A 26,949-nucleotide genomic window follows, 5' to 3' on the forward strand; every position below is an offset into this window, starting at 1 on the left:
TGAGGGAGGTTGCGGTAAGATTCTGTCTTTGGAGTTAGAGGAGTGATTAATCATAATGGGAGCAGGTGTCCTGTCCTCCGTTCACCCTTCCCATCAATGTGCAGGCATTAATATGCCTAATTTATAATATTGGCACAACTATATGCCTGCTTGAAGGAAAAGCACACTTGGGAAATTTTTCTAATACATTTCCTGAGAAACTTGATGTTTTACCATTTCTTGAACCATCTCCTCAGGTTAGGATTTTAATATTTTACCGATGTAAAAATAATACAAGCATAATAAGGAAATTTTAGGAAAGAAAAATCCATAGTCTTATAAAGCAACCCTGTTAACATTTTGTGCAACCTTTATGTATATGAGTTCTTGGCAGTTACCTGCTTGAGCGTGTATTACTAACCCTCTCTAACCTGTTTGGATTCCAGAGTAATACATTCTGGTGCTTTCCTGATGGTCCAAAACTCCATGTGCTGCTTTCATGAATTATGTAGACAGTCAGACAGGGTAATTGTGACCAGGAAAATGGATCAGGGGTCAAACAAAATTCTTGTGATTAATAGAATGGCTCAGGGGACCATTTTTCATCTTATTTCTCACTCTCTAGGAATTAGCAGTTCATTCATTTGTTCATTCAACAAACACTTGAACTGCAGTGTCATGTGCCAGGCACTGTACTAAGCTCTGCACACAAGATGGTGAAGACCTGCTACCCTTTGGCAAAGAACTTATAGTCCAGTGAAAGGAACAAGTATATAAATACATATTTTTCATATTATGTGGCAACAGTAAGAATGATCTTTAAAAAAATTAGTTTATTCTCTTGCTTAAAACACCAATGGATATAGAATAGAACTGGTTACTATGGTCTTCCAGTGATCTGGCCTCTGCCTGGCCCTGTGATGGCCCACCTGTACCCACCCTTTCACTGCATTCTCCTCGCACCAGCCAGCTTCCAGTATATCACATATCCTAAGCTCACTCCTGTCTTACAGCCTTGGTTCTTGAACCTTCTGTCCTCAGATCTCCTTACTGCCGGTCTGAGTGTGTTACTTAGGCACTTAACTAAAGTCCCCTCCACAGGAAGGTCTTCCTGCACTGTCTAATAAAGTCAGCCGCTGCCATTGGCCCCTCCCCCTTGTTACTCTGCACAAGTTATAGTACCTGCTTTGTTTTCCTCCTACCACTTATCACCATCTGAAATGATCTGGTCACCCTTACTGCCTGTTACCCCTCAATAGAAGAGAAACTTTATAGACAGGGGCCTTATTTTTCTTATTCAGTACTGTATTCCCAGTTTCTGGAATAGGATGCATCCATCCTGAACCGGGATGGATGGATGGATGGATGGATGGACAGATAGATGGATGAATATGTGCTACAGGCAAGCATGAGGTGCAAAAAGAGCACTTGGGAAGAGTAGTAAACCAAACTGGGGGAAGTTGAGTCAGACTTCCTGGAAGAAATGATGCCCAAATTTAGGCTTAGAGAATGAATAGTTAAGGGAGGGCAGGATGGCAGGGGAAAGTAGTGAAACACATGGTAAGGTAGCAGCACTACATTAGGAAGGCTTGATTTGTGTGCCTTGCTAAGGGCAGTTGGGAGCCTTGGAAGAACTAGACAACTGGATGTTCTTTCCCAAAACAGGGAAACCAAGCAGAATATTCTGTCACTAAGCAGAAATATCCTGGTTATATATATCGTAAGTTGCTAAAAATCTGAAAAACACTGAATTTATTCATCAGACCAACAGGCAGATACCTGTCACTTTCTAGGATAATCTGGCCCTTATGTTCCCTTAGTAGAATTCATTGAACACCCCATGGACCTCTGCAATGACAGGGAAGAACCCAACCTGCCATGAAATGAGGATGGAGAAATTGACTCTGGCCAGATCATGAAGAGGGTTATGTCAGTTTATTTCAGCAAAGCATTGTTAGTGGTGTCTCATGCTAAAACGCCTCCTCTTGTACCTTTAGGTTTGGAAAAAAAAGTCATGTTAATTTAGTAACAGTGCATTAGATTTTTTCTTTACTATGAGACCAAACACACCTATGATTACTACAGATTTATGTAACAAAATACAATTATATCATAAGTTGTTAAACTTTGACATGGTCCAGACCCAGTGAATAAATTTATGTGGAAAAAATTTTGGTTTCAAAAGACCATGGCATATTTGCATTTTCTTTTTCCTTAGCTAAATTTTTCAGAATTTTTTAATGTATTTATTCTTCTAGACTTGGTGCAGGCGTGGTTGGAATTGTTAATATACCCTTGGAGATCATGGAGCCATCCCATAATAAGCAGGAATTTCTCAATGTCCAAGAGTATAATCATCTGCTGAGAGTCATGGGGCAATACTTGGTGCAGTACTGTAAGGACACCGGGATCAGTGAGTATTCAGTAGTCATAATAAGAGATGGTCAGTGGGGAATCAACTTGTGTAATTTCTTTAATTTGGAATGATTGCAGTGACCTAGACAACCAGTAGCCCAAAGCCCTGTAAAAGAGCTCTTTTTATTTATTAAAATAATAATAATAAAATAGGGCTCCTGGGTGGCTCAGTCGGTTAAGCGTCTGACTCATGGTTTTGGCTCATGTCTTGATCTCACTGTTCATGGGTTCAAACCCCTCATCAGGCTCTGAGCTGAGGGCACAGGGCCTACTTGGGTTTGTCTCTCCCTCTCTCTCTGCTCCTCTCCTGCTTGTGTGTGTGCGCACTCCCTCTCTCTCAAAATAAATAAAGAAGCTTTAAAAAATATAATAATAATAATAATATAATAATAAAAAAATATGGGAAATGAGAAGGAAGCTGGTCTCAGAATCTTTCCCAGAATATTATGTGAAAAATAAAGCAGCAGATCAAAAACTTGTAAGAGGAGGGCAATGAGCATTATTAGAGCTGATCGTGGAGGAAGGAAGCAGAAGTTTGCTTTGGGTAGGCCTCAGAGGCCATCCTAAGACTCTACTGTACAGGGGCACATTGTTCCTTACAGACCTGAGTAGCTCCTATAGCGCTGTTATTTCCTGCCATAGCATAATCACTGTTTACCCTGGATAATTGTGCATGTGTGTTAAACCTTGTTTTGTATAGCTAACAAGTCTTGAATATGTGAATTCAAAAAGAGTTCGATTAAACATCATTTAAATAAATACAATTGGATACTTAAGATAAACTTTGGTTGTCTGGGAAATTTGGCTTATTCAGACCACTTCAGTCTCCAGAGATACCTGAAAAATGAGATGGTATGCTGTGCATTAATGAAATAAACTTCCTTTAAGTTATGCAGACATAGGGCTTCGTTTATGGAAAAAAATAGACAGGCTACTGTGTATTTGTTCCATGATTTGCATGAAGTATGTATAATTCATGCATATCACAAATTATGTCTCTACCCTTGAGACAACTTAAAATCTTACTGCTCTCCTTGAGGTTATGATTTTAGAATATTTTCTTTTCTTTTGTACTCACTTCGCTTTGCCCTAAAATTTTCTTACAGCAGTGAAATAGAAAAGACTACAGGAAGTCAGGGGAGAAACATAGGAGTGTGAATAAAGGTGTGGGCACAGATTTCCTGCCAAAGCTGGATTTTCTTGTCATGGTCTAAAACCTTCTCTGAGTGTGCAGCATCAGCGTCATCTGAGAGCTTGTGAGAAATGCAGCATCTCAGACCTACTGGATGAAAATTCATGTGTTAGCAGTCATGGCCATGATTTGTAGGCACGTTAGAGTTGGAGAGGCACTGCTCTGAAGAGTGCAGGAACTACATGTCAGCACAGACGTACGTTGTCCACGTGTCTTTTTTTCTCAGAGCCATGTCTGAAGTTCTATTAAATGTAGGAATGAGTACCTTATTTGGTGGGTTATGTAGAAAACAGAAGGATATTCAGAGTGAGGTATAAATCCAGGATCTACTGTCTGGTCCTCAAATGCTATCTTGGAATAGAAAAAAATGTTAAGCATTTGAAAAGTGTGTAACTTCTCCAATTCTCCTCATATGCTCTCTGTAATCTCCCTTGCTCATCCTTGGACTAAGGAACGAAGCCCTCAGAAAGAGGCATGGAAATTCAAGGTGATAGGCATCATCTCCATCCAGCCCACACTTCCTCAGGACTGTCGTACTGAGTCCTGTTTCGGGGAGGGCTCTCTTGAAGCCCCTTTTCCTGCTGTGGAGGTGTCCTCCTAACAACTGTAATCTCAACTTCTGGGTGTCACTTGCCTGCTTCCCCCACCCCTTGTATAACTCCCTATCTTTATCTCAACCTCATTTTTCAGAAATGTCTCAGTGGATGTACTGAGATTCAAAATAAGTTATGTTTCTATTTTAATTATTATTAGTGAATACCAGGTTGTTTTCCCGATTCCATGGCTGTCTACAAATTGATTTAGGGCTGGGGGCACTTTTACAAAAGACGTTCCTCTAGAAGGAAGTCAGGGAGTAGAGAAAGGATAGTGAGCATGTGTATTTATTCACTTATCTGACAATCTCATCCCCAAATTTCCTTATTGAACTGAACCAAGTAATCAAGGTCAGAATTGGTAGTCTCAGGAACTGTGCTGAGGAGATCGACCTTGTGTATTCATTCCCACAGGAATAACCAAAGTCATCTAATGCTTGACTAATACTCTAAAAGCCAGTATTAGAGGGCACACAAATTTGATGAAAAGTACTTGGGTAGATTTTTGCCCTATAAATAAAAGATACAGTCTTTGTGTTTGCTATAAATCTGGTCTGTTTCTATAGAAAATTGGGGCCTTGTAAAAATCAAATCAGCAGAAAGGGAAATGACTTTGTGTCATTTATCAAATCTGCATTTATGTTTGGCACAGATGGTGCTGAGAACCTCGGAAATATTTTTCTGAGTCTGACCTCACCTCATTGTCTGCTACTGTGTTTTCTGAAGCGTTATGCATCCTTACAGTGAAATGGAAACGTTAACCATCAGCTGTTTGGAGTAGGGAAATAAAAAGAAGGAAAAGTTAGAAACAGCAAATGAAATTTGGGTTTGAACAGAAGCAATTACGTCAAAATTTATTACAAAACTTTGCCAGAATGGATCAGAATAGAGCTGATGTGCTAAGTGAAACCTGTGACATAATAAGCATCACCTTTCCTAGAAGAATTCAGACCATGAGGCCTCAGGTTGGCAAGGAGGCTAAAAATCATATAAGCCAGTCACCTCCCTGATGCTTTAATCCCTTCTACCCCACCCAGCCCTGCCCCAGGCAAGTGGACTGCCATTTTAAGCCTGAGTAGGGGTTTCCTCTGAAAGAAAAATGACTACTTCTTGAAGCAGCCCGTGAATCTCTGCACAGCAGAGCCAAATCTCTTTCTCACGTGTTGTTTCATTCACTCATCTGTGGTAGACATGGAGTGTTCTAGGACTGACAAGCCAGACATGTTCCAGCCTTTCTGGGAATTTGCATTCTAGCAAGGCTACCATGATTTGACACTTAGAAGAAGGATTGGTGCCCAACAGAGAAGAACAGGTGCTGCAGACACCATTGCTCGAGAGCCAGAGAAGGCCTGGAGGAAGTGATATTTCCCCAAGGATGAGAAGGAGTTAGCCAGGCTGACATCATTTTTCCCTCTTGGGGCCATGAAGGATAGGCCTAAAACCTTTCTAAATGACAGCCTTCTGAAGACAAGCTTTCTGTCTCTCTTCAGTCTTGTTTTATCCTAACATTTCCAAGTTCTGTTGCTGTTCTTGACTTGATACGGTGTTAAATATATTTACCATTTTCATGTTATACTCTATAAAGTGTGCTTGCCACCTAGACACAAAAATTTCAGATGAAACCCAGCCTTGAATAAAATGAGATCATCATCCCTTTCTTTTAAGTCATAATTCTGTTGATGAACCTAATATGTTAACTCTCAGTAAGCACATTATTGACCCTCACTGTCTTTATTGCCAATTAGAATTCCCAATAAAATTTTTAATATGTATTCTTATTAAGCCATACATACATCTCTTATATTTTTTCCCCAGTGTTTTTGGACCTCAGAGTAGAATCATACATTTAGTCCTATTACATGCTGTCACCTTATTAAGCCCATCCTTTCAGGTTATCACTACCTTTTTTGGAATCTAATGTTGACTTCTAATTAATATGCTATTTTTCCAGATAAGTTTGGCCAGTATTTTCTCTATGATTTCCTTTAAATCCTGTTGCACAGGAAGGAGAGGAAAATCAAACACTTGGCCTTCTACTGATGACCTCCCCTGAGGTAGAAATGAGATACTGGATAAAGGCAATTAATCAATTAAAATTCTTCCTAATTAGGCTATCACCTAGGTCATATCAATTTCTTGGTTTGTGTATAATTCTGAAAATGAGAGATAATATTTGTTAGGTGAATAGTTTCTTTAGAAAATAATGCTTACACCTTAGTTTGGGTTGCTATAGCAAAAATACTATAAACTGGTGGCTTATGAACAGCATAAATGTATTTCTCACAGTTCAGGAGGCTGGAAATCCCAAGATCAGGGTCCCAGGATGGTTGGATTCTGGCAAGAGTCCTCTTCCAATTTGCAGACTGCTGACTTCCCCTGGTATTCTCACATGGTGGAAAGAGAGTGAGCTAGCTCTCTGGCCTCCCGTAAGGACACTATTCCCATCACGAGGGATCCACTCACATGACCTAATCACCTCCCAAAGACCCCACTGCCAAGTACTATCACACTGGGATTAAATTTCAGCATATGAATTTAGTGGGGATGCAAACATTCAGTCCATAACACTTTAGTAGGTAGATCTAGCTAGCTGCTCACGACAAATATTGTTTCTCTTATGCTGTACTTCAGTCTGTAAGATCTCAGAAAGGCAGTACAAGAAAAATGAAATGCAACATTTCTGCTAGGGATACATGTTGAGTGAGGTCTATAAAAATATTGAAAGGTGAGACTATGAGAGAAGTTTGTTTGGAGATATAGATCCAGAAATAATTCATACCTCTTTTTTTATTCAGTTTTTGAAGTTACAGATTTTATGTATTCTATTTCATTTAAAAATATAATATTCTTAGTATCATATGTTATATTTTTAAATTTCTCATTTTGGTATTACAGACTGAATTGTTTCCTCAGAATTCATATGTTTTAGCCCTAACCCCCAGTATCTCAGAATGTGACTATATTTGGCGACAGAGCCTTTGAAGAGGTGATTAAGTTAAAAAAGAGGCCATTAGAGAGGACCCTAAACCAGTCTGACTGGTGTTCTTATAAGAAGAGGGAATTTGGACAGAGGGACTCTGGGGGTGGGTGTGTGCAGAGAAAAGATGATGTGAGGACACAGCAAGAAGGTGACCGTCTGCAAGCCAAGGAGAGAAGACTCACAAGAAACCAAACTTTCCCACGTCTTGAAGTTGGACTTCTAGCCTTTACAACTATGAGAAAATAAGTTTCCATTGTTTAAGCCACCCAGTATGTTTTTGTTGTTGTTGTTGTTGCTGTGGCAGTCCTAGCAAACTAATACATACGGGAGATTATGAAATTGGACAGAATTAAAGAGAATATTATAATGAAACCCATAAATGCATCATCCACTCTCAACAGTTGTCAATTCCTGGGCAGACAAGTTTCATTTATATTCCCACCTGCTCTCAACGACTAGATTATGAAGAAAATTCCAGACATTACATAATTATATTAAATGGATTTAGCATGTATTTTTGAAAGAACTCTATTTAAAAACATAACAATACAAAAACACTTAAAATTATCAATACTTCCTTAATAGCCTAAAATATCCAGTCTGTTGTCACATTTCTAAGTATCTGCTGTCATAATATAACTCATAGTCCCTCTTAACCATCCTCATATTTCTTTTTCTCTCTTGTTTTTCCTTGAAATTTATTTGTAAGAAAAACTGGGCTGGTTGTTTTGTAGTTTTCACATATAAATTTTGCTCGCTGCATTACTGGGTGTGGTTTAACAGCTTCTTTCATTCTGTGAATTTTTTTGCAAATTGGTAGAATCTAGCAGCTTGGCCAAATTTAGATGTGGTGTTTTTTGGTTTGGTTGGTTTTTGTCAAGATGCTTCATAGGTAGTAGCGTGTTCTACCATCAGGTTGCCCGGGTCTCTCTCTTTTTAAATGACATTAGCAGTTAATAATCAATGCTCAGATCCATTAGGAGTTCCAGAATCTTCTGTTCTATCATATTTTTATCACTTATTAGCTCTCATACTTCTGATACTTCTAAAACTTTTTTCATCTTCCACTTGGTCACCTAAGTTAGTTTGTAATTTTACTATTTGACAGGAACAACAGAAATCCATACTTGATGAGAGATAAAATTAAAACAATAAAAAATGATATAGACATTTGCCTGACTTGTATGGCATGAATATGTACTCTGTTTAAAATCCTTACTTCATGCCAGCTCTCAGCAAATAACAGGATGGTTCAGGAGTTCATTGGATTGATTTCTGTTTAAAAAAAATCACATTCTTAGATTTAATCCATTTACACTGCTTTCACCTGGTAATTGAAATTATCACCATTGACAGTACTTATGCGTCCTTTTCTTTCTGACTGCACTTATATTATTATCATGATAATGACATTTTTTGCATCTACAATGAATTTTCATGCTAAAATATCTCAGAGGATCTCACCTATATTGCAAATAAAATACTAAAAAGTCTAGTATGCTTCTTTTTCTGGAATTAAATACACTCTTATTCTTACAGTCTGATTTCCCCTGCCATACCAGAAGCAAGACCTCAGTCTGCTTATGTGTGCCTAGTAAAGAAGAGTAGGTTGCATCTTAATGACTGAATTTAAAACAATCCAGTAAGAACTAAACATAAGTTGTATTGGGGCGCCTGGGTGGCTCAGTCGGTTGAGCGTCCGACTTCAGCTCAGGTCACGATCTCGCGGTCCGTGAGTTCGAGCCCCGCATCAGGCTCTGGGCTGATGGCTCAGAGCCTGGAGCCTGCTTCCGATTCTGTGTCTCCCTCTCTCTCTGCCCCTCCCCCGTTCATGCTCTGTCTCTCTCTGTCTCAAAATAACTAAATGTTAAAAAAAAAATTAAAAACAAACAAACAAAAAACATAAGTTGTATTAACAAAAAAAAGTAGATTGAATGGCCAGGGTCAGAGTATGTGGAGGGAATCATCGAATTCCTCATGCTGAAGCTAAATGGTCAGACCGTGGAGATTGACCAGGTCCAGCCCGTGGTCCATCCACAGTTTACTCCCTTCTGTACAGAGAGCTCCCAGGGATTATTCGAGCCATAGTGGGTGGTCAGCCCAGCCTGCAACAAGTGCTGGAGAGGGTCGGTGAGTGGATGGAGAAAGAAGGCCTCTTAGATCCAAACATCAAATCAGTTTTGTCACCCGTGGAGGATGGGACTTGAAAGTCACGCTTCTGGGCCGGTGCCAGTACTCGAGCTTGCCAATGGGAGATTACTTCCAGCAGCGGGTTAATCTGAAAAAGGCTTACACCTTCACCATAGGCTGCTGGCCCAACGATGGACTTCTAGACATAAACAGACATAGACATACAGGCAGGGCCCATGGCAGCATTGATGACTGCAAGAACATTGCCAACATCATGGAGACACTTGCATATCAAGGGGTCATTGTCAATAGATATCAAACCCATTCTGTTTGGCTAAGGACAGGATGGGGCAGGACAGGGTAGATGCTTGGCCCAGCCCCCAATCCTTCTTTCCCTCACCAGAGAGGAAAAGGGAGAATGGCGTAGCTCTATGTCCAGAGTGGCCCCAGCCTGCCCTGTGGGCTTGTGCCTTGGGTAAGGGCTTGGTCACTTGGCCCCTCTGGAGCAGACACTTTGTGTCCCCTAACCTTTCCCCTCAACCTCAGTCCAGTATTAGCCCTTCCCATTGTGGGCATGGGCTTGAGGGACCCAGGTACTTACTGCCTCCTCCCTGGTACACAGGCTTCTACTGGGGCCACCAAGGCCCCCCCGCTGTGCCTCCTCCCATCTGTAGTGCATGGTGTGTGGTGCCCCTGGGCTCCAGGACAGATCAGGCCCTACCTTGTGTCTACCCCCATCCCCACTGTGAACGTGCCACTAAATAAAGTTGGGGAAACGAGAAAAAAGAAAAGTAAGTTTGAATCTTTAGATTTTTGAGAACATTAAGTCAGTGGGCTTTGTATATGTCTGACTACAGTGAGTCCTGGTAGAAAGATAAACTTACTAACCCAGATATTGAGGAGAGTGAGCTGTCTGACTGGGCTATATTGCCCATAATGACACATAACTCTAGGAATATACTTTAGGTTAGATTACTATGTCTAATGTTAATTTCCCCATCATAGAGGGGATTAAAAAAGCTGAGTATATCCAAAGAAAATCATTGAAAATAGTTAAATAAAAATATAACTTAAAAAGAGAAAGTAAAAGTTATTTCTTCTTGAGGGAAGAAACAGAAGAAACCTAACTTTTCTGTTTTGTTTTTGAAGGCTTGTTGTCATAAGGCTTCTGATCCTCTTTCTTCTAGTACCCAGTGCACAGAATGGTATGTTTCTAAACTAGGAGCCAGAGAGTCCTAGGGGATTTTAGAGTGTTATTTGGAATGTTTGAATTCCTGTCTACCAATAATTGTCTAAAATGGCATTATACCTCACACATCCATATGCTACAGGTTGGTTTTTTTTTTTATAAATTTTTAAAATATTAATTTATTTTGAGAGAGAGGGAGAGAGCATGAGCAGGGAGGGGCAGAGAGAGGGAGACACAGAATCTGAAGCAGGCTCTAGGCTCTGAGCTGTCAGCACAGAGCATGACGCAGGGCTCGAACCCATGAACCATGAGATCATGATTTGAGCCCAATTTTGGATGCTTAACCAACTGAGCCACACAGGCACCCCTACGGTTTTTCAAACATGTATAGATGAAGTTGTGTGTAGTAAAATACAGAATCACACAGAAGTGTTATTGAATTCAGTTTTCTTTTTCATCGTGTATTTTCTCAGTTTGGGGGGTAGTGTTCTGAAATTATTTTGCAGCTTGAGGAGATCCTCATGGGAAAGCACTGACATGGAACGAGAGGAAATGATGCTGTGTTGCCAGGTGAAGGTAGTGAAGTTGACACTTCCAGGGAGTTGGACCAATTCCTCAGATTCCTGGAGCTTTGCCCTGGAACCTACTGTGCTCACAGTAGAGTGAAGTGGAAACATTCTGGCTGTAGCTGCCACTTACTTCTGCCACTGACTGTCCCTGTGAAGTAAGACTTGCCCAACCCACTTCACACCAGCCAGAAGACCTGAGAGAGAATGGGGCTGTAAGCACCTTCGCCACCACTGAAGACATCTTGCTTTGCTGTCCTTCAATTCAAATAGAGTACTTGGAAAACTGGATACGTAGCAGCTCTCATACGTGCCCCACAGATTCTCTAAGCCGTAATGGCAGTTCTTCCTTCTAAGTGGCCATTGGCTTCATGACCCTTCACAAGAGCGTACAGGTATCACTTCCAGCTGATTGGAGTTGGCCTTTTCGTTGAAACCAGTTTGCCATCCCTGAGAGATTCCATCAAGAATATAAATGATCAGCAGTTACACATGGATCAGCTTACAAAAGGTCTGATATCTAACTTAGCTACGAATGAGGGGTAATGATGAACAGGACAGTTTCAACAGAGCTGGAGGCATGATTTACAATATCCAGAGAATAGATATGTAATTTCTGTCTGAGGAGATCTTTAAAAATAGAATATAATCATCTGTTTAGTTGCAGAACTACCTGAAGTCAGAGACTTGATAAGCACCTTCATCTCATGATTTTCCTGGTGCTTTGATTTCATAACTGTTTTAGCCTTCCTTATTTTGATTGAAACCATCAAAGCTTTGCTTTGGTAGCTTATTACTGAATTTTATTACTTCTCCTCTTGGCTAATTGATTCCCTGGATGTCTTTGTGCATTCTATGAATAGATATGAAACTGACATCTAGGAGGGTGTTACATTTCTTTTTAAGAGGCACAGTCTTTGTGAAACTGCTCTTTTAGTTACTGGTGTTTGGCAGATGTTTAGTAAGTTATTGCGGCAGTTCCCATTATTTTTCCTGAGTTTTAAAAGTCTCCTGAAAAATTAACCAGATTAATTTAAGCATTAGAAATCTTCTGAATAAAGGACCCCATACATAACTAGCAGTAAATTAAATTTTCAGTTTTTCTCAGATACTTGTTCTAGAAATTAGGACTTTAATTCTGTGTGCATTAATTCCTAATTATTTTACCAATTTCATAAGCTTGTTGATTATTCAAACAAAAATCTCAAGATTCGTATTGTTTTATAATTTTGAATATCACCTGTATGCTTGCAGCCATTTCCTGTTTACAAAGTAAACTGAATTTTTTGATCGGAATACCTTGAGGATGTTCAAATGATATAATTTTGGAATTAATAAATTTTTAGTTTTCTTCATAGTACTCTTTATAGGTGGATAGAAATATTTAAGCTACATTTTTAAAAATCAAGTAATTTCCAAATTTTGAAATTCCAGCTCTTTTAATTGACTTCTGGATGAAAGGGCAATTAAATCCTCATTAAGATACATTAACAATAACATCAGTTATTAAAACCACATATGTAACCAAATGCCCATAATTATATATACCATACCACTAGTCAAGACTAACCTGATTTACTGAATTATTATTATTATTAATTTTATTATTTCTTGCCAGACTAGATAGATAAGGATTTTTTTCCAGCTTTATTGGGGTATAATTGACCAAAAAATTGTGGATACTTAAAATGTACCATATGATGATTTGATATACATATACATTATGAAATATTTACCATAATCACGTTAATTAATGCATCATTCACCTCACACAGTTGTCTTTTTTGTATGTGTGGAGTTAGATTGCTTAAGATCTACTCTCCTCACGAATTTCAAGTATACCCTTCAGTACTAACCACAGGCACCATGCCATACCTTGGATCCTCAGAACTTATTGATCTTATTAGTGAAAGCTTGTGCCGTTTGACCAGCATCTCCCTATTTCCCCTACCCTACAGCCACTGACAACTACCATTCTACTTTCTGTTTCTATGAATTCAACTTTCTTTTTTTAGATTTCTATATATGAAAGATACCATATACTGTTTGTTTTTCTCTGGCTTGTTTCACTTAGCATAATGACCTTCATGTTGCAAATGGCAGTATGTCCAACTGTTTATGGCTGGATAATATTCTATCTATCTATATAATCATATTTTCATCTATCAATGGACATACAGGTTTCCATATTTCTTTAAAAAAATTTTTTTTAACGTTTATTTATTTTTGAGACAGAGAGAGACAGAGCATGAACAGGGGAGGAGCAGAGAGAGAGGGAGACACAGAATCTGAAACAGGCTCCAGGCTCTGAGCTGTCAACACAGAGCCTGACGCGGGGCTCGAACTCACAGACCGTGAGATCATGACCTGAGCCGAAGTTGACGCTTAACCGACCAAGCCACCCAGGCGCCCCTAGGTTTCCATATTTCTGTATCTTGGCTATGCTGCAGTGAACGTGATATTGAAGATCTCTTTAAGACACTGATTTCATTTCCTTCAGATATATGTCCAAAAGTGGGATTTCTGGGTTGGATAGTAGTTCTATTTTTAATATTTTGAGAAACCTCCATACTGTTTCCCATAATGGTTGTACCAATTTGCATTCCCACCAGCAGTGCATGAGAGTTCCCTTTTCTCCACCTTCTCATCAACACTTGTATCTCTTCTTTTTTTTTTTTTAAAGTTAAGCTTTCCTTTTTTTAATATGAAATTTACTGTCAGATTGGTTTCCATACAACACCCAGTGCTCATCCCAACAGGTGCCCTCTTCAATTCCTATCACCCACTTTCCCTTCCCTCCCACCCCCCATCAACCTTCAGTTTATTCTCAGTTTTTAAGAGTCTCTTATGGTTGGGCTCCCTCCCTCTCTAACTTTTTGATAATAGCCATCCTACAAGGTATGAGATTATATATTGTGCTTTTGATTTGCATTTCCCTGATGATAAACACCTTTTCAAGTACCTTTGGCCATTTGTATATCTTTGTTGTAAAAGTGTATATTCAGGTCTTTTGCCCATTTTATTATCAGAGTGTGGGTATGTATGTATGTGTTTATTGCTGTTGGATTGTATGAGTTCCTTGCATATTTTAGATATTAACCCTTTATTAGATATATGGTTTGCAAATATTTTCCCCTTTCTGTATGTTGCCTTTCGTTTTGTTGATTGTTTTCTTTGCTGTATAGAAGCTTTTCTGTTTGATGTAGTCCCATTTGTTTTTTGTTTGATTTTTGTTTTCTTGTTATTTGTTTGCTTTTGTTACCTTTGCTTTTGGTGTTGTATCCAAAACAGACTAATCTCAAGAAGCTTTTTCCCTATGTTTTCTTTTAGGATTTTATGGTTTCAGGACTTCAAGTTAAGTCTTTAATCCATTTTGAGTTAATTTTTATATCTAGTGTCAGGCCCAGTTTCGTTTTTTTGCATGTGGATATCTAGTTTTTCCACTGCTTTATATGGAAGAGACTCTCCTTTCCCCATTGTGTGTTCTCAGTGCACTTGTGAAATATTAGTTGATCATATATGGGTGGGATTTATTTCTGGGCTTTCTGTTCTGTTCCATTGGTCTATGTGTCTGCCTCTATGCCATTACCATACTGTTTTAAATACACAGCTTTGTAATATGTTTTGAAATCAGGAAGGCTGAGGCATCCAGCTTTGTTCTTCTTTTTCAAGATAGTCTTGGTTATTTGAGGTCTTCTGGGGTTCCATACAGATTTGGAGATTGTTTCTTGTACTTCTTTTGTATTGATTCTGTAGATTGCTTTCAGTAGTGTGAACATTTAAAAAATATGAATTCATCCAACCCAGCAACATGGGTTATTCTTCCTTTATTTGGTATCTTTTCAATTTCTTTCATCAGTGTCTTACAGTTGTCAGTGTATTGGACATTTACCTCCTTGGTTAAATTTAATCTTAAGTATTATTTTTTTAAAAATATAATTTATTGTCAAGTTGGTTAACATACGGCGTATACAGTGTGCTCTTGGTTTTGGGGTAGATTCCTGTGATTCATCGCTTACCTACAGCACCCAGTGCTCATCCCAACAAGTGCTCTCCTCAATGCCTATCACCTCTCAGATTGTTCTCTGTATTTAAGAGTCTCTTATGGTTTGCTTCCCTCTCTGAAGCTATTTTTTCTCCTTCCTTTCCCCCATGGTCTTCTGTTAAGTTTCTCAAGTTCCACATATGAGTGAAAACATATGATATCTGTCTTTCTCTGACTAACTTATTTCACTTAGCCTAAGTTCCATCCACATTGTTGCAAATGGCAGGATTTCATTCTTTCTCATTGCCAAGTAGTATTCCATTGTGTATATAAACCACATCTTCTTTATCCATTCATCAGTTGATAGACATTTGGGCTCTTTCCATAATTTGGCTATTGTTGAAAGCACTGCTATAAACATTGGGGTACATGTGCCCCTATGAATCAGCATTCCTGTATGCTTTGAATAAATTCCTAGTTGTGCTATTGCTGGGTCATAGTGTGGTTCTAATTTTAATTTTTTGAGGAACCTTCACACTGTTTTCCAGAGCAGCTGCACCAGTTTGCATTCCTACCAACAGTGCAAGAGGGTTCACATTTCTCCACATCCTTGCCAACATCTGTTGTTTCCTGAGCTGTTAATTTTAGACACTCTAACTGGTGTGAGGTGGTATCTCACTGTGGTTTTTATTTGTATTTCCCTGATGATGAGTGACGTTGAGCATCTTTTTATGTGTCTCTTGGCCATCTCGATGTCTTCTTTGGAAAAGTGTCTATTCATGTCTTCTGCCCATTTCATCACTGTGTTATTTGTTTTTTGGGTGTTGAGTTTGGTAAGTTGTTTATAGATTTTGGATACTAACCCTTTATCCAATATGTCATTTGCAAATATCTTTTCCCATTCCATTAGTTGCCTTTTAGTTTTGTTGATTGTTTCCTTTGTAGTGCAGATGCTTTTTATCTTGATGAGGTCCCAATAGTTCATTTTTGCTTTTATTTCCCTTGCCTTCAGAGATGTGTTGAACAAGAAATTGCTGTGGCTGAGGTCAAAGAGGTTGTTGCCTGCTTTCTCCTCTAGGGTTTTTATGATTTTGTGTCTCACATTTAGGTCTTTCATCCACTTTGATTTTATTTTTGTGTATGGTGTAAGAAAGTGGTCCAGTTTCATTCTTCTGCATGTTGCTGTCCAGTTCTCCCAGTACCATTTGCTAAAGAGACTGTCTTTTTTCCATTAGATACTCTTTCCTGCTTTGTCAAAGGTTAGTTTGTCATACGCTTTTGGGTCCAATTCTGGGTCTATGTGTCTGTTTTTTGTGCCAATACCATACTGTCTTGATGATGATAGCTTTGTAGTAGAGGGTAAAGTCCAGGATTGTGATGTCTCCCACTTTGGTTTTCTTTTTCAACATTCCTTTGCAAATGAGAAAGTTTTCTTAATTTCTCTTTCTTACCTCTTTCAGTTCATTGTTAGTGGCAGAAAAGCAACCAATTTTAGTATGTTGGTTTTGTATCCTTTGATTTACTGAATTTTTGTTTTGATGAGTTCTAACACTTTTTTGGGGGGAGTATTTAGATTTTCCATTTATACTATCATGTCATCTGCAAACCAGATTTTTTTTTTTTTTTTTTACTTATTCACTTCTGATTTGAATGCTGTTTATTTTTTTCATATCTAATTGCTCTGGCTAGGACTTCTAGTACAATGTTGATTAGAAGTGGTGAGGGTAATTATCCTTGTCTTTTTCCTGATTGTGAGGAAAAGATTTTAACTTTTTGCTATTGAGTATGATATTATATTAGCTGTTGGCTTGACATAATGGTCTTCGTTGTGTTGAGGTACATTCCTTCTAAACCTAATTTGTTGAGAGTTTTTATCATGAATGGATATTGAATTCTGTCAATGTTCTTTTTTTTTAATTGAAGTGTAGTAGACAACTTAACTTCGATTGCATACAAAAGCTCTACCCTGTTACTCCCTTTCCCCCCAAACATTATTTGCTTTTTATTTCACAGTTCACATGTTTTAAATATTGTGTATCCATTAAGAAATTATAGCTATAGTTATTTTTAATACTTTTGTCTAACTCTTATAATAGAGTTAAATGATTTATACACCACCATCATAGTATTAGAGCATTCTGAATCTATATACATATTTTACCAGTGAGTTTTATATTTTCATGTTTTCAAGTTACTAAAATAGTGTCCTTTCATTTTAGCTTGAAGAATTCCCTGTAGCATTTCTTGTTACAGCAGGTCTACTGGTAATGAAATCCCTCAGCTTGTGTTTCGGAAATTCTAGGCATCTCCTTAATTTCTGAAGGACAGCTTTGCTGGGTAAATTATTCTTGGTTGGTAGGTCGTGGTGTTCTTGTCATTTTTTTCAGCACTTTGATTATATCATCCCACACTCTCTTGGGTTGCAGAGTTTCTCCTGAAAAATTCACTGATAGCCTGGTGGAAGTTCCCTTTTATGGGAGCAATTTTTTTCAGGGATATCTGTATAAATCTCTACAGACTGAATAATACATAAAAGAAAATAGAAACTGACATGATAAGGGGCACCTGGGTGGCTCAGCCAGTTAAGCGTCTGGTTTCGGCTCAGGTCATGATCTTGCTATTCGTGAGTTTGAGCCCACATTGGGCTCCGTGCTGACAGCTCAGAGCCTGGGGCCTGCTTGGGATTCTGTGTCTCCTTCTTTCTCTCTCTCTCTCCTGCTCATGCTCTGTCTCTCTCTTTCTCAAAAAAAAAAAAAAAAAATTAATAAACATTAAAAAAATTAAAAAAAAAAGAAACTGACGTGATAGGTTTCCTCATACTGCCAATCTCTGGCTTACTTAATCCCATTGATGAAGCATCTGCCTAGTCTTCAGTGTCCAGTCCTTGGAAACTGGTTTTAATAACATGTTGGAAGTTGTACATGTTTGAGTAGTTTCTATCTGAAGAAAAGTTGAAGTTCTGTTGAGAGTTAGAAAAAGCCATTTCTGACCCTGAGTGAATAACTCTAGTTGTTTTCTTTGTCCTGATATCTACTCTACTAGTGTGTCTTCTATCAGGCCTGGTCATGATGTTTGGGCTACTGAATGTTCTATGTTTTGCTTCGATCGCCAGTTATTCTTCAGTATTATTTAGTCTTATAAGTAAACATTAAGCTCTGTGTGTCTGCCTTTGAAAACAAGATCCTAACATAGCCACTGTCTTTAAGGATTTCACTCTCTAGAGGGAAAAATAGGCATAGAGTAAACTAAAATGTAATACATAGGTGTTAAAGAGTGGTATGATCACATAAACAAATAAACATCAATTTTTTTTTTTTAAAGGGGCACCTGGACGGCTCAGTCAGTTAAGTGTCCGACTCTTGATTGTGGCTCAGGCTGTGATCTCATGGTTTGTGGGGTCAAGCCCTACATCGAGCTCCATGCTGAAGGTGCAGAACCTGCTTGGGATTTTGTTTCCCTCTCTCTCTGCCCCTCCCCTACTTGCTCGCTCTCTAAAAATAAATACGTAAACATTTTTAAAAATTAAAAAAAAAAAAAGAGTGGTGTATCACAGAGTATCATCCTACCCTTGAGAGGTGTGTGCCGGTGTTTCTAACATCCTAGTAGCTTCACAAACCTTAGAATATTTATGTTGGGGTTTGTGGTTGATACTGGTTATAGAAGTGAGTTGGGCTGTGTTAACTGTGTTCAGTTAATGTTTCAGGGAGAGACATTATTTCACCTTCATTTTAAACCATAACAGGATATCAATAACATATTTTGTCAAGATTAGAAGCAACATTTTTTGAGGGCTTGTTACGTGCAGGATGCTGACCTCTGTGTTGAAGGCATGCAAAGTTATAAAGCACAACTTCTCCTTTCAAAAGGTACAGCCTCCTTGGGGAAGCAATATTTAAAGAGAGGACAAGTATAATGCAGCAGCAGCTTAAACTTCTGCAGAGTGCTGTAGGTTTAAAAAAAATTTTTTTTAATGTTTATTTATTTATTTTTTTTTTGAGAGAGAGACAGAGTGTGAGCAGGGGAGGAGCAGAGAGAGAGGAAGACACAGAATCCGAAGCAAGGTCCAGGCTCTGAGCTGTCAGCACAGAGCCTGACGCGGGGCTTGAACTCACGAATGGTGAGATCATGACCTGAGCCAAAGTCGGACGCTCAACTGACTGAGCCACTCAGGTGCCCAAGAGTGCTGTAGTTTTTAACACACCTTCATGTTTATTCCTTATGATAACCCTGTAAAGCAAGTTATTGTAAACACTCACTTTATGATCAGAAAATTCAGTAGCTTCCCACAATTATACAACTAATGTGTGGCAGAGACAACACTTGAAGCCTCCTGACTTTAATCTAAACAGCAGCTCTTGCCTTGACATAGTAAGAACTGAGTAGTTCATGTGGAAATCAGAGAACAAGGTCTTACAAGCCCTGTGCAGACACCAAAGAACATTTCAGAATCTGGTGTGCAGTGAACAAGTGGAGTCTGGGGGCTGGGGCAAGACTACCTGCTGAACAGTTAGCAGAAAGCCAAGAGTTTGAGTTGAGAAAAGCCTAAGAACCACAGTCCAAAGGAAATTTGACATGAGAGCTGTTAGCGGTTCCATGAAGAGACAAGGGAGGAGACCTGGGAATTTGTGAGGACAGCTTTCAGCCTGGCCCAATTTCGTAGTTCCTTTGGAAGTCTGCATTCTTTCCTTGCTGCTCTTAATGGCACACAGCATTCTGGACCTAAATTTTAAGAGGAACAGTAAGGGGTAAGGATGTTTATTTGTATTCTGCATAGATTATACAGTCCTGTGTTCAGGTTGTTGCATATATTTATTTCCAAGGTATGTATGTTAGACCCTCACTGTTTTGACCTTGTACATTGATGAAATGTTTTATATCTGCCACTTTTCAAGTGTTTAGTAGCCATGTGTGGTTACTGGTTACCATATTGGACAGAATGGTAAGCACAGGTTCTTTTTTTTAAAAAGCATTTTTAAAGTAATATATGCCATGTAAAAATATACAAAGTGTTCAGGGGGCGCCTGGGTGGCTCAGTCCAAATCTCGGTTTCGACTCAGGGCATGATCTCACTGTTTCATGGGTTTGAGCCCGGCATCAGGCTCTGTGCTGGTGGTGTGGAACCTGTCTGGGATTCTCTCTCTCCCTCTCTCTCTCTGCCTCTCCCCACTCACGCTTTCTCCGTCTCTCTCAAAATATAAATAAACTTTTAAAAAATTAAAAAAACAACAAAGCATGCAGAAAGTTAAAAATGGAAAGTGAAAGTGTCTTCCTTGGCCTCAACCTCTCTCCGGTAGCATCTACTATTAAAACTTCCTGTTGTTTTTTTTAGGAATAGAAAGCTATGCCCATCAAAATTATATATGTATAAGCTTTTAATAAATGACAAAAATTGATTATACTAGGTATTCTATTTTATGTCTTTTTTAAAAAAAATATCATTAACGTTTTATCCAAAAGGTCTCGAAACAGCTGTGCATTTAGCTCTAACTACCTGTTTTAAAGGTCGCCTTGTATCCCCTTGTTTGGAAATAGCATTTACCATTTCCTCTTTAGGCTTTTATGTTGTTTCCACTTTTTGTTGTTGTTCTTGCTATTCCAAACAGTGTTGTAATACATATCGTATGTTTATTTATTTTGTGTGTTTGTAGGGAAGAGTCCTACCAGTGCAGTTGCTGGATCAAAAGATAAGAACACAACCTCTTAAGAAGGGCTCCTAATGGTCCTCCTTGACAAGTGTTGTTTCTAAGCAAGGAGGGAGTATAGAATCTGGGCCAAGGCTAGGGCATAAAAGACTGTAAGGAAAAAGAACCAGAGCTAAAATAAAGATGAAGAAACTGTGGCTATGAGGCCAGATGATAAATATCTATACCAATGGTCTTTTTTTTTTTTTTATGTTTATTCAGTTTTGAGAGAGTATAAGCAAAGGAGGGGCAGAGAAAGTGGGGGACAGAAGATCCAAAGCAGGCTCTGTGCTGACAGCCGAGAGGCCAAAACAGGGCTTGAACTCATGAACTATGAGACTGTGACCTGAGCCGAAGTCGGATACTCAACCGACTAAGCCACCCAGGCACCGCACTAAACCAATAGTCTTCAGGGTGGCCTTTAAGTTTAACAAGTACAGTTGCTTCTGGGAGTATTTAAGAAAAGAGTCTTAAATATCAATGTATTTTATTGCAATAGTAGAGGTATGTATATGCTTTTATAACTGCTATTGTTTTTAATTTTGTTATAAAAATATTGTGCCATTATAACAAATATAATAATATGTTGATTGTATTTAGGTTGGGAAATGTGAGAAAGTATAAAGAAGACAAATTTCACTCATACTCAGAGAAAACTAATGTTAATACTTTTATTTCTTATTTCTGTCTATGTACTAGTTTTTACATAGTTGAGATCATACTGTATATACACGTGTTTGTATTCAACTTTGCTTATCAATCCTGATCTTGTTGATTTATTTTCTTTCATTAATTTTTGCCTTTTTTTTTTTAGGTAATAGAAATCTAACACGGTTTTGGAATGAATTTGGATACCAGAATAACAAGGATGTAGAGAAATCTTTAGATTCTATTCAGTATCAAAGAAGACAAGCCATGGCCATACCATTCATCATTCAGTGTGGTGAGTGTTGAATTCCATTCCAATCAGCAAACACTTAGTGAGTCAGTATGCAAGTCATTGTGTTAAAAATGGGGTGTGAGAAAGACAAACGTGGGTAGGATAGGGTTCTTGCTTTCAAAGGGATTAGGGTCTAGGAGAGAGGTTAAGATACACATGAAACGAATTGTAATAAAAATGAAAATTAGGTAAGTGACGTCAAAGAGGCATAAAATTATTTGAGGAGTCCAAAAGGGAGGTGGAGGAAGTTGAGGCCAGGCTTTGTGATAGAGGCAGCTTGTGATATGGTCTTTAAAGTAGAATTTTTTTTACCTTCTTCGATGTGGCCTCCTCTCTCCCTTTGGTTGTGGAGTTTGTTCTGCCAGTCATCAGGTCCGTCAGGTCTATTCCTGGGGCATTCAGGATGATTTGATAGTTACCTGGTTGTGTTCATGGGACAAGGTCAGCCTAGGCTCCTTCCGCTCCCCCACTGTCTTCCTCTACCTCTGTCTAAGGTAGAATTTTGACAGGCAGAGATGTAGTGGGACATGTGTGTTAATATCAAGTGGATACTTCAACTAAAATTTTTGTCATAGAATAATAGATACAGTCGTTCAAAAAATTTCAATACGTAGCACTGTGTTAACTAGTACTTAGAAGTTAGCGACCGAATGAATGATGAATTAATAATAAAAGCTAAGAGTAGGTTGAGTAAACTTTAATTAGAGTGACTTAAAGGCCAGAGTAAGGAGTGTTTACTCTGATAAGTAATGAAGAGTCTTTGGAAGTGTTTCAGTATAAGAACAACAGACATCACTGAAGCATTCAGCACTTAGTGCATGTCTCTGATACATCTTCCATCCACTATACAGAGGGTTAGAGAACTAAAGACACTCTCTTCTATCTGCAAGGAGTCTGCCATCCAGTGGAGAAGGCAGCCAGGCAAACAAAGAAAGTGCACGCCGTGTGCACAATTTCGTAGTTGTTTACACAGTGTCGAGGGAACCCTTCTCCGACCTCATCCCTGGGATGACCCAAAGAGGACCTGACTGTCGTTTGTAACTTGTAGGAAGCTTGCTCTGGCAGCTCAGTGCAGGATGATTTGGAGGAGAGCTAGAGCAAAGGTTGAGGTCAGGTTGTGCCATGGGCATAATCCAGGATCCAGGGGAGAAATTGTACATGTTTGAAGAAGGGCACAGCCGTGGGATTTGAGAGGAACATACGTGGCATGTATTTAGAAGGTATAATTGAGGAAATTGATGACTATATGCAACAGTCTATCGGATGGTATTAATAATAGCTGAAAATTTCTGTGTGTTTTTGATGTTTGCGGGGTACTGTCAGAATCCAGCCTCTAGTACCCAAGAGCTGTATGAAATTGGGCAAATTCCTTACCTTCTTTAAGCCTCAGTGTTTAGACTCTTAAAATGGGGTTAGCATTTGTAGCTAAATCATACAGTTTGATGAAAATAATATGAATTAACACATGCAAAATTTACTAAGTGCTTAAGATGGCATATTAGGGTCCTCCAGAGAACCAGAACCGAAAGGAGAGGTGAATAGATGGATAGATATTAATTATAGGGAATTGGTTCACATGATTAAGGAGACTAAAGAGTCCCGAGACCTGCAGTCAGCAAGCTGGAGACCCAAGAGAGCCATTGATTTAACTCCAGTTTGAGGCTGAAGGCCTGAGGGCCAGGAGACCCAGTAATATGGTTCGAGTCTGAATGTTGACAGCCTTGTTACCCAGGACGAGCCGATGTTTTAGTTTGAGTCGGAAGTCAGGAAAAAATTGATGATGTCTCAGCTCAATGTGAGGACAGTCAAGAAGAAAAAGTTCCTTCTTTCTTAGAAGACAGTAACCCTTTTTGAGTTCTATTCAGGCCTTCAGGCCCACATTAGGAAGGGTAATCTTTTTAACTCAGTCTACCAATGCAAGAGTTGTTCTCATCCCAAACACCCTCACAGACACACTCGGAATAATGTTTGACCAAATATCTGGGTATGCCACGGCCCAGTCAAATTGACACATAAAATTTAGCATCATAAATAGTGCCTCACAATGTTGGCTCTTAAAATTGTTATGTCATTTAATCCTTAACAATTCTTTTAGGTAAGTGCTAATATTAATATCTTGTTACAGACAATGATACTGAAGCACAGAGAAGTAGTTCATCCAGAATCATGGAGGTAGCAAGTGGTAGAACTATTCCAGTTCTCTTTAAAAAAAAGCTTTTTTAATGTTTTTATTTATTTTTGAGAGAGAGACACAGAAACAGAGTGCAAGCTGTGGAGGGGCAGAGAGAGAGGGGCACAGAATCCAAAGCAGGCTCCAGGCTTCGAGTTGTCATCAGAAAGCCCAACACAGACCTCAAACCCACGAACCGTGAGATCGTGACCTGAGCCGAAGTTGGAAGCTTAACCGACTGAGCCAGCCAGGCTCCTGAGCTATTCCAGTTCTTAACCATTGTGACTTGAACACTGTGTGACTTCAACCAGTGTGCAAACTGTTTCCATCATAGGTGAACAGGAACAATGTTTACCTAAGCGCCATTAGCTGTGTGTGTGGATAGAATTCAGGATTAACGTTAATCCTGGAAAGAGTGGAGTCCCTTGGTCCTAAAGGCATGAAGGAGTGAAAGGAAGAAATAGACAAATGAGGTCAGAAACCAAACTGTAGGCTGGAGAGTGGAGTAAGAGCAGGAGACAAACACAGGAAAAGAAACTGTGAACTGTTCAGAGAACTTGATTTTCCTTGTTATGTTAGTCATGTGGTTGGAGATGGAAAGTGGTGTTGGCAGCAGAGAAATACTGAATCAGAGAAAATGGAAGAGTCAAGTCACTAGAAATGTTCCCCTGTTCAAGAAAAGGTGGAGAGGAATCTATTAGTTAAGATTCTTTTGGCTGAAAGTAGCAGAAACCAACTGGAAAGAACTTAAGCAATAACAACAATGACAAAACAATAATAATAACAATAATTTATTGGTGGTGGTGCCCCAGTGTAGCTCATAGAATCCCAGACTAGTTGTGCTATCAAATATAAAAGGTATGTGATGATAGATTAACTTGCTTTGTTTCAAAAGATACCTCATACTTTTGGTATGTGCAATCAGCCATGTAACTGTGCTAGGTTCACTTCTGATTGTGGTCTTTCTTGTGTGTGATTTTGTTTTCATTCTCAGATCTTTGCCTTAAATGGAGAGTCTTGCCTTCTTCTATCAATTATCAGGAAAAAGAATTTTTTGATCTCTGGATTTGTGCAAATAATCCTAACATCTTGGAAAACAGGTAGTTTTTGATAGTTTTCTAAAATTCTTTATCCATTTTTAATTCCTAACATAATTATGTATGAGACTAGGAAATTTCAGCTATAGATGTCTTAGCTTAATATCTATCATCCCTGTGAACTGTTTCTATCTCTTTGCCACCTATGGAGAGACACTTTGTTAATGTACTTTTCCATCAAGATAAGAGCCCTGGATGTAACTATTTGCAAACTTTGGGGACGTGCAGCTGTGTGCAACGTGTGCAGCAGGAGACCATGACCCAGTGTTTGAGTTCTGCCTTCCAGTTCATTTTCACACAATGTATGGCTTTATCATAAAGGAGTCTTATCCAGAGGGTGTCTCCAGGGGCACTAGCCTGTTAGACCATGTGCTTTTTTCTGTTTAAGTCACATATTGATTTCATTGCTTTGTGCTCCTGGAGGAAGAAGTTCAGACTAAAACAGGAAAAAGACTGATTAAGTATTGATGAATGTCACTGTTATTACTGGCCTGTTAGACTTCTGTGACTTTCCTTGGGGAGAAAAGAGTGAGTACCCCCTTTTAATGAAGGCACCCCTAATTCAAACATTGCTTCTCCATAGAGTTTGTCCTAAGTTTTTGGCCTGCATAAGTGGATCAATATTGCAAATATACACATTAGTGTAATAATTCCTGTTTGGTTATTTTTATCTAGCCTTAAAACAAACAAACAAACAAACAAAAAACCAAGAGAGAGAAAATTTAAAAAAAATTGTAGAAACTGCTGCTAAAACCCCTTCCACCTGGAGTCCTCAGGTTAGCCATATTTAGAGACTAAGGAGAATGCTATTTGGATGTAAATTTTAAAAAATAAAAAAATGAAATTGAAGAAAAAAGAGGGAAAAAAAAAGGAAAATGCCAGAAGTGGTAAGGACTCTTAGATGGCCTGGGGGTTTTCAGTCTTATTTCTTGTTTTACAGGAGAACTTGCTTGTTTGTTTGTTTGTTTTCCAAATAACATTTATCTCAGACCCCAAATCTATAAGATAAGTGCAGAACTTTCCTGATTGAAATGGAAGCTGGAAATCTGGGGGCCAAAGACATCCACTTATCATTTCTGTTCTATACTCTCTGTACAAAGCTCTGGGGAGCTTAGAGCTTTGAGCTTTAGAGCTGCAGCGAGCATGATTAGACACTACTGATCTGGTCTCATTCCTTCATTTTACAGAAGTGAAAGCTGAAACCCAGATGGGGGCTGAGAAACATGTTGCTAAAGCTACTGGCCAGGGTCTTCTGACTTGTCACCAGTTTCTAGCCCTAACTTGAAACTTAAATATTTCCCACATAGGAACCATGAGTTGGCTCAATTTCAGTATTTAGAATAGTTAATAGTATTGATCCCTTCCTGTGAGGTAAAAACTTTTCATGCAACATTAGGATAGTGTTTAGAGTTCTGACTCTGAGGCCAGGCTGCCTGGGATTGACGCCTGGCTCCATTAGCTGTGAAACCTTGAACAGGTAACAGAACCTCTCTACCTCTCTTGAAATTGACTTTCTATCATTTAGGATGGGGTGTAACCATAGTACCTTTTGTATCTTCTCTGGGTCCAGCTGAGTCCCTTAGAAAGACAATTTACTAAGTTTCTGGTTACTGGGGGCTTCTTAGTTATAAGAATTGAGGTCCCTCCCCACACGTCTAACATATATCTATGACTTCTTAGCCCAGCCTTGGGCATTCTTGGACTCACAGAACTGGAATCTGTCCTCTACAGCTTTCTTTACCTCCAGCTTACCATTGTCCCTGGATTGGCACACTCTCACCCTCTTCTTGAAATGTGGTGATGCCATCAGAGAACATAGCAAAATTAGTTTCAAAGCTGCATTACAGTGCCCCTTGTGATGACAGGCAAGATAAATTTAGCCACATTGACAGAAAACTGATGGTCTCTCAAAGCCTAAAATGCAGAGAGTCATCTTATATTTATAATTTATGTCCTTGATTCTTGAAATATGCTGACATAATTTTGACCATGTGTATTTCATTTGCACTGAAAAGATTAGGACAAAAAATAT

At 38.9% G+C, this 26,949-nt stretch overlaps 2 protein-coding genes across 2 annotated transcripts in view; both read left to right on the top strand.

Annotated features, from left to right (window-relative positions):
- Nucleotides 1-26,949, top strand: part of MORC1 (MORC family CW-type zinc finger 1) — a 170,515-nt gene that overhangs the window by 65,595 nt on the left and 77,971 nt on the right. Inside the window, exons 14-16 of the mRNA XM_030328461.1 lie at nt 2,238-2,392; nt 21,525-21,653; nt 24,815-24,920. Coding sequence (XP_030184321.1) covers nt 2,238-2,392; nt 21,525-21,653; nt 24,815-24,920 — 390 coding nt within the window. The remainder of the gene's footprint in view (nt 1-2,237; nt 2,393-21,524; nt 21,654-24,814; nt 24,921-26,949) is intronic.
- LOC115523795 (ERI1 exoribonuclease 3-like) lies at nt 5,055-9,653 on the top strand. Its single transcript, XM_030330045.1, is given in 4 exon segments — nt 5,055-5,144; nt 9,089-9,217; nt 9,220-9,334; nt 9,337-9,653. Coding segments are annotated over 4 exon segments (651 nt in total).

This window comes from Lynx canadensis, chromosome C2 (genome assembly GCF_007474595.2).
Source record: "Lynx canadensis isolate LIC74 chromosome C2, mLynCan4.pri.v2, whole genome shotgun sequence".
NCBI lineage: Eukaryota > Metazoa > Chordata > Mammalia > Carnivora > Felidae > Lynx > Lynx canadensis.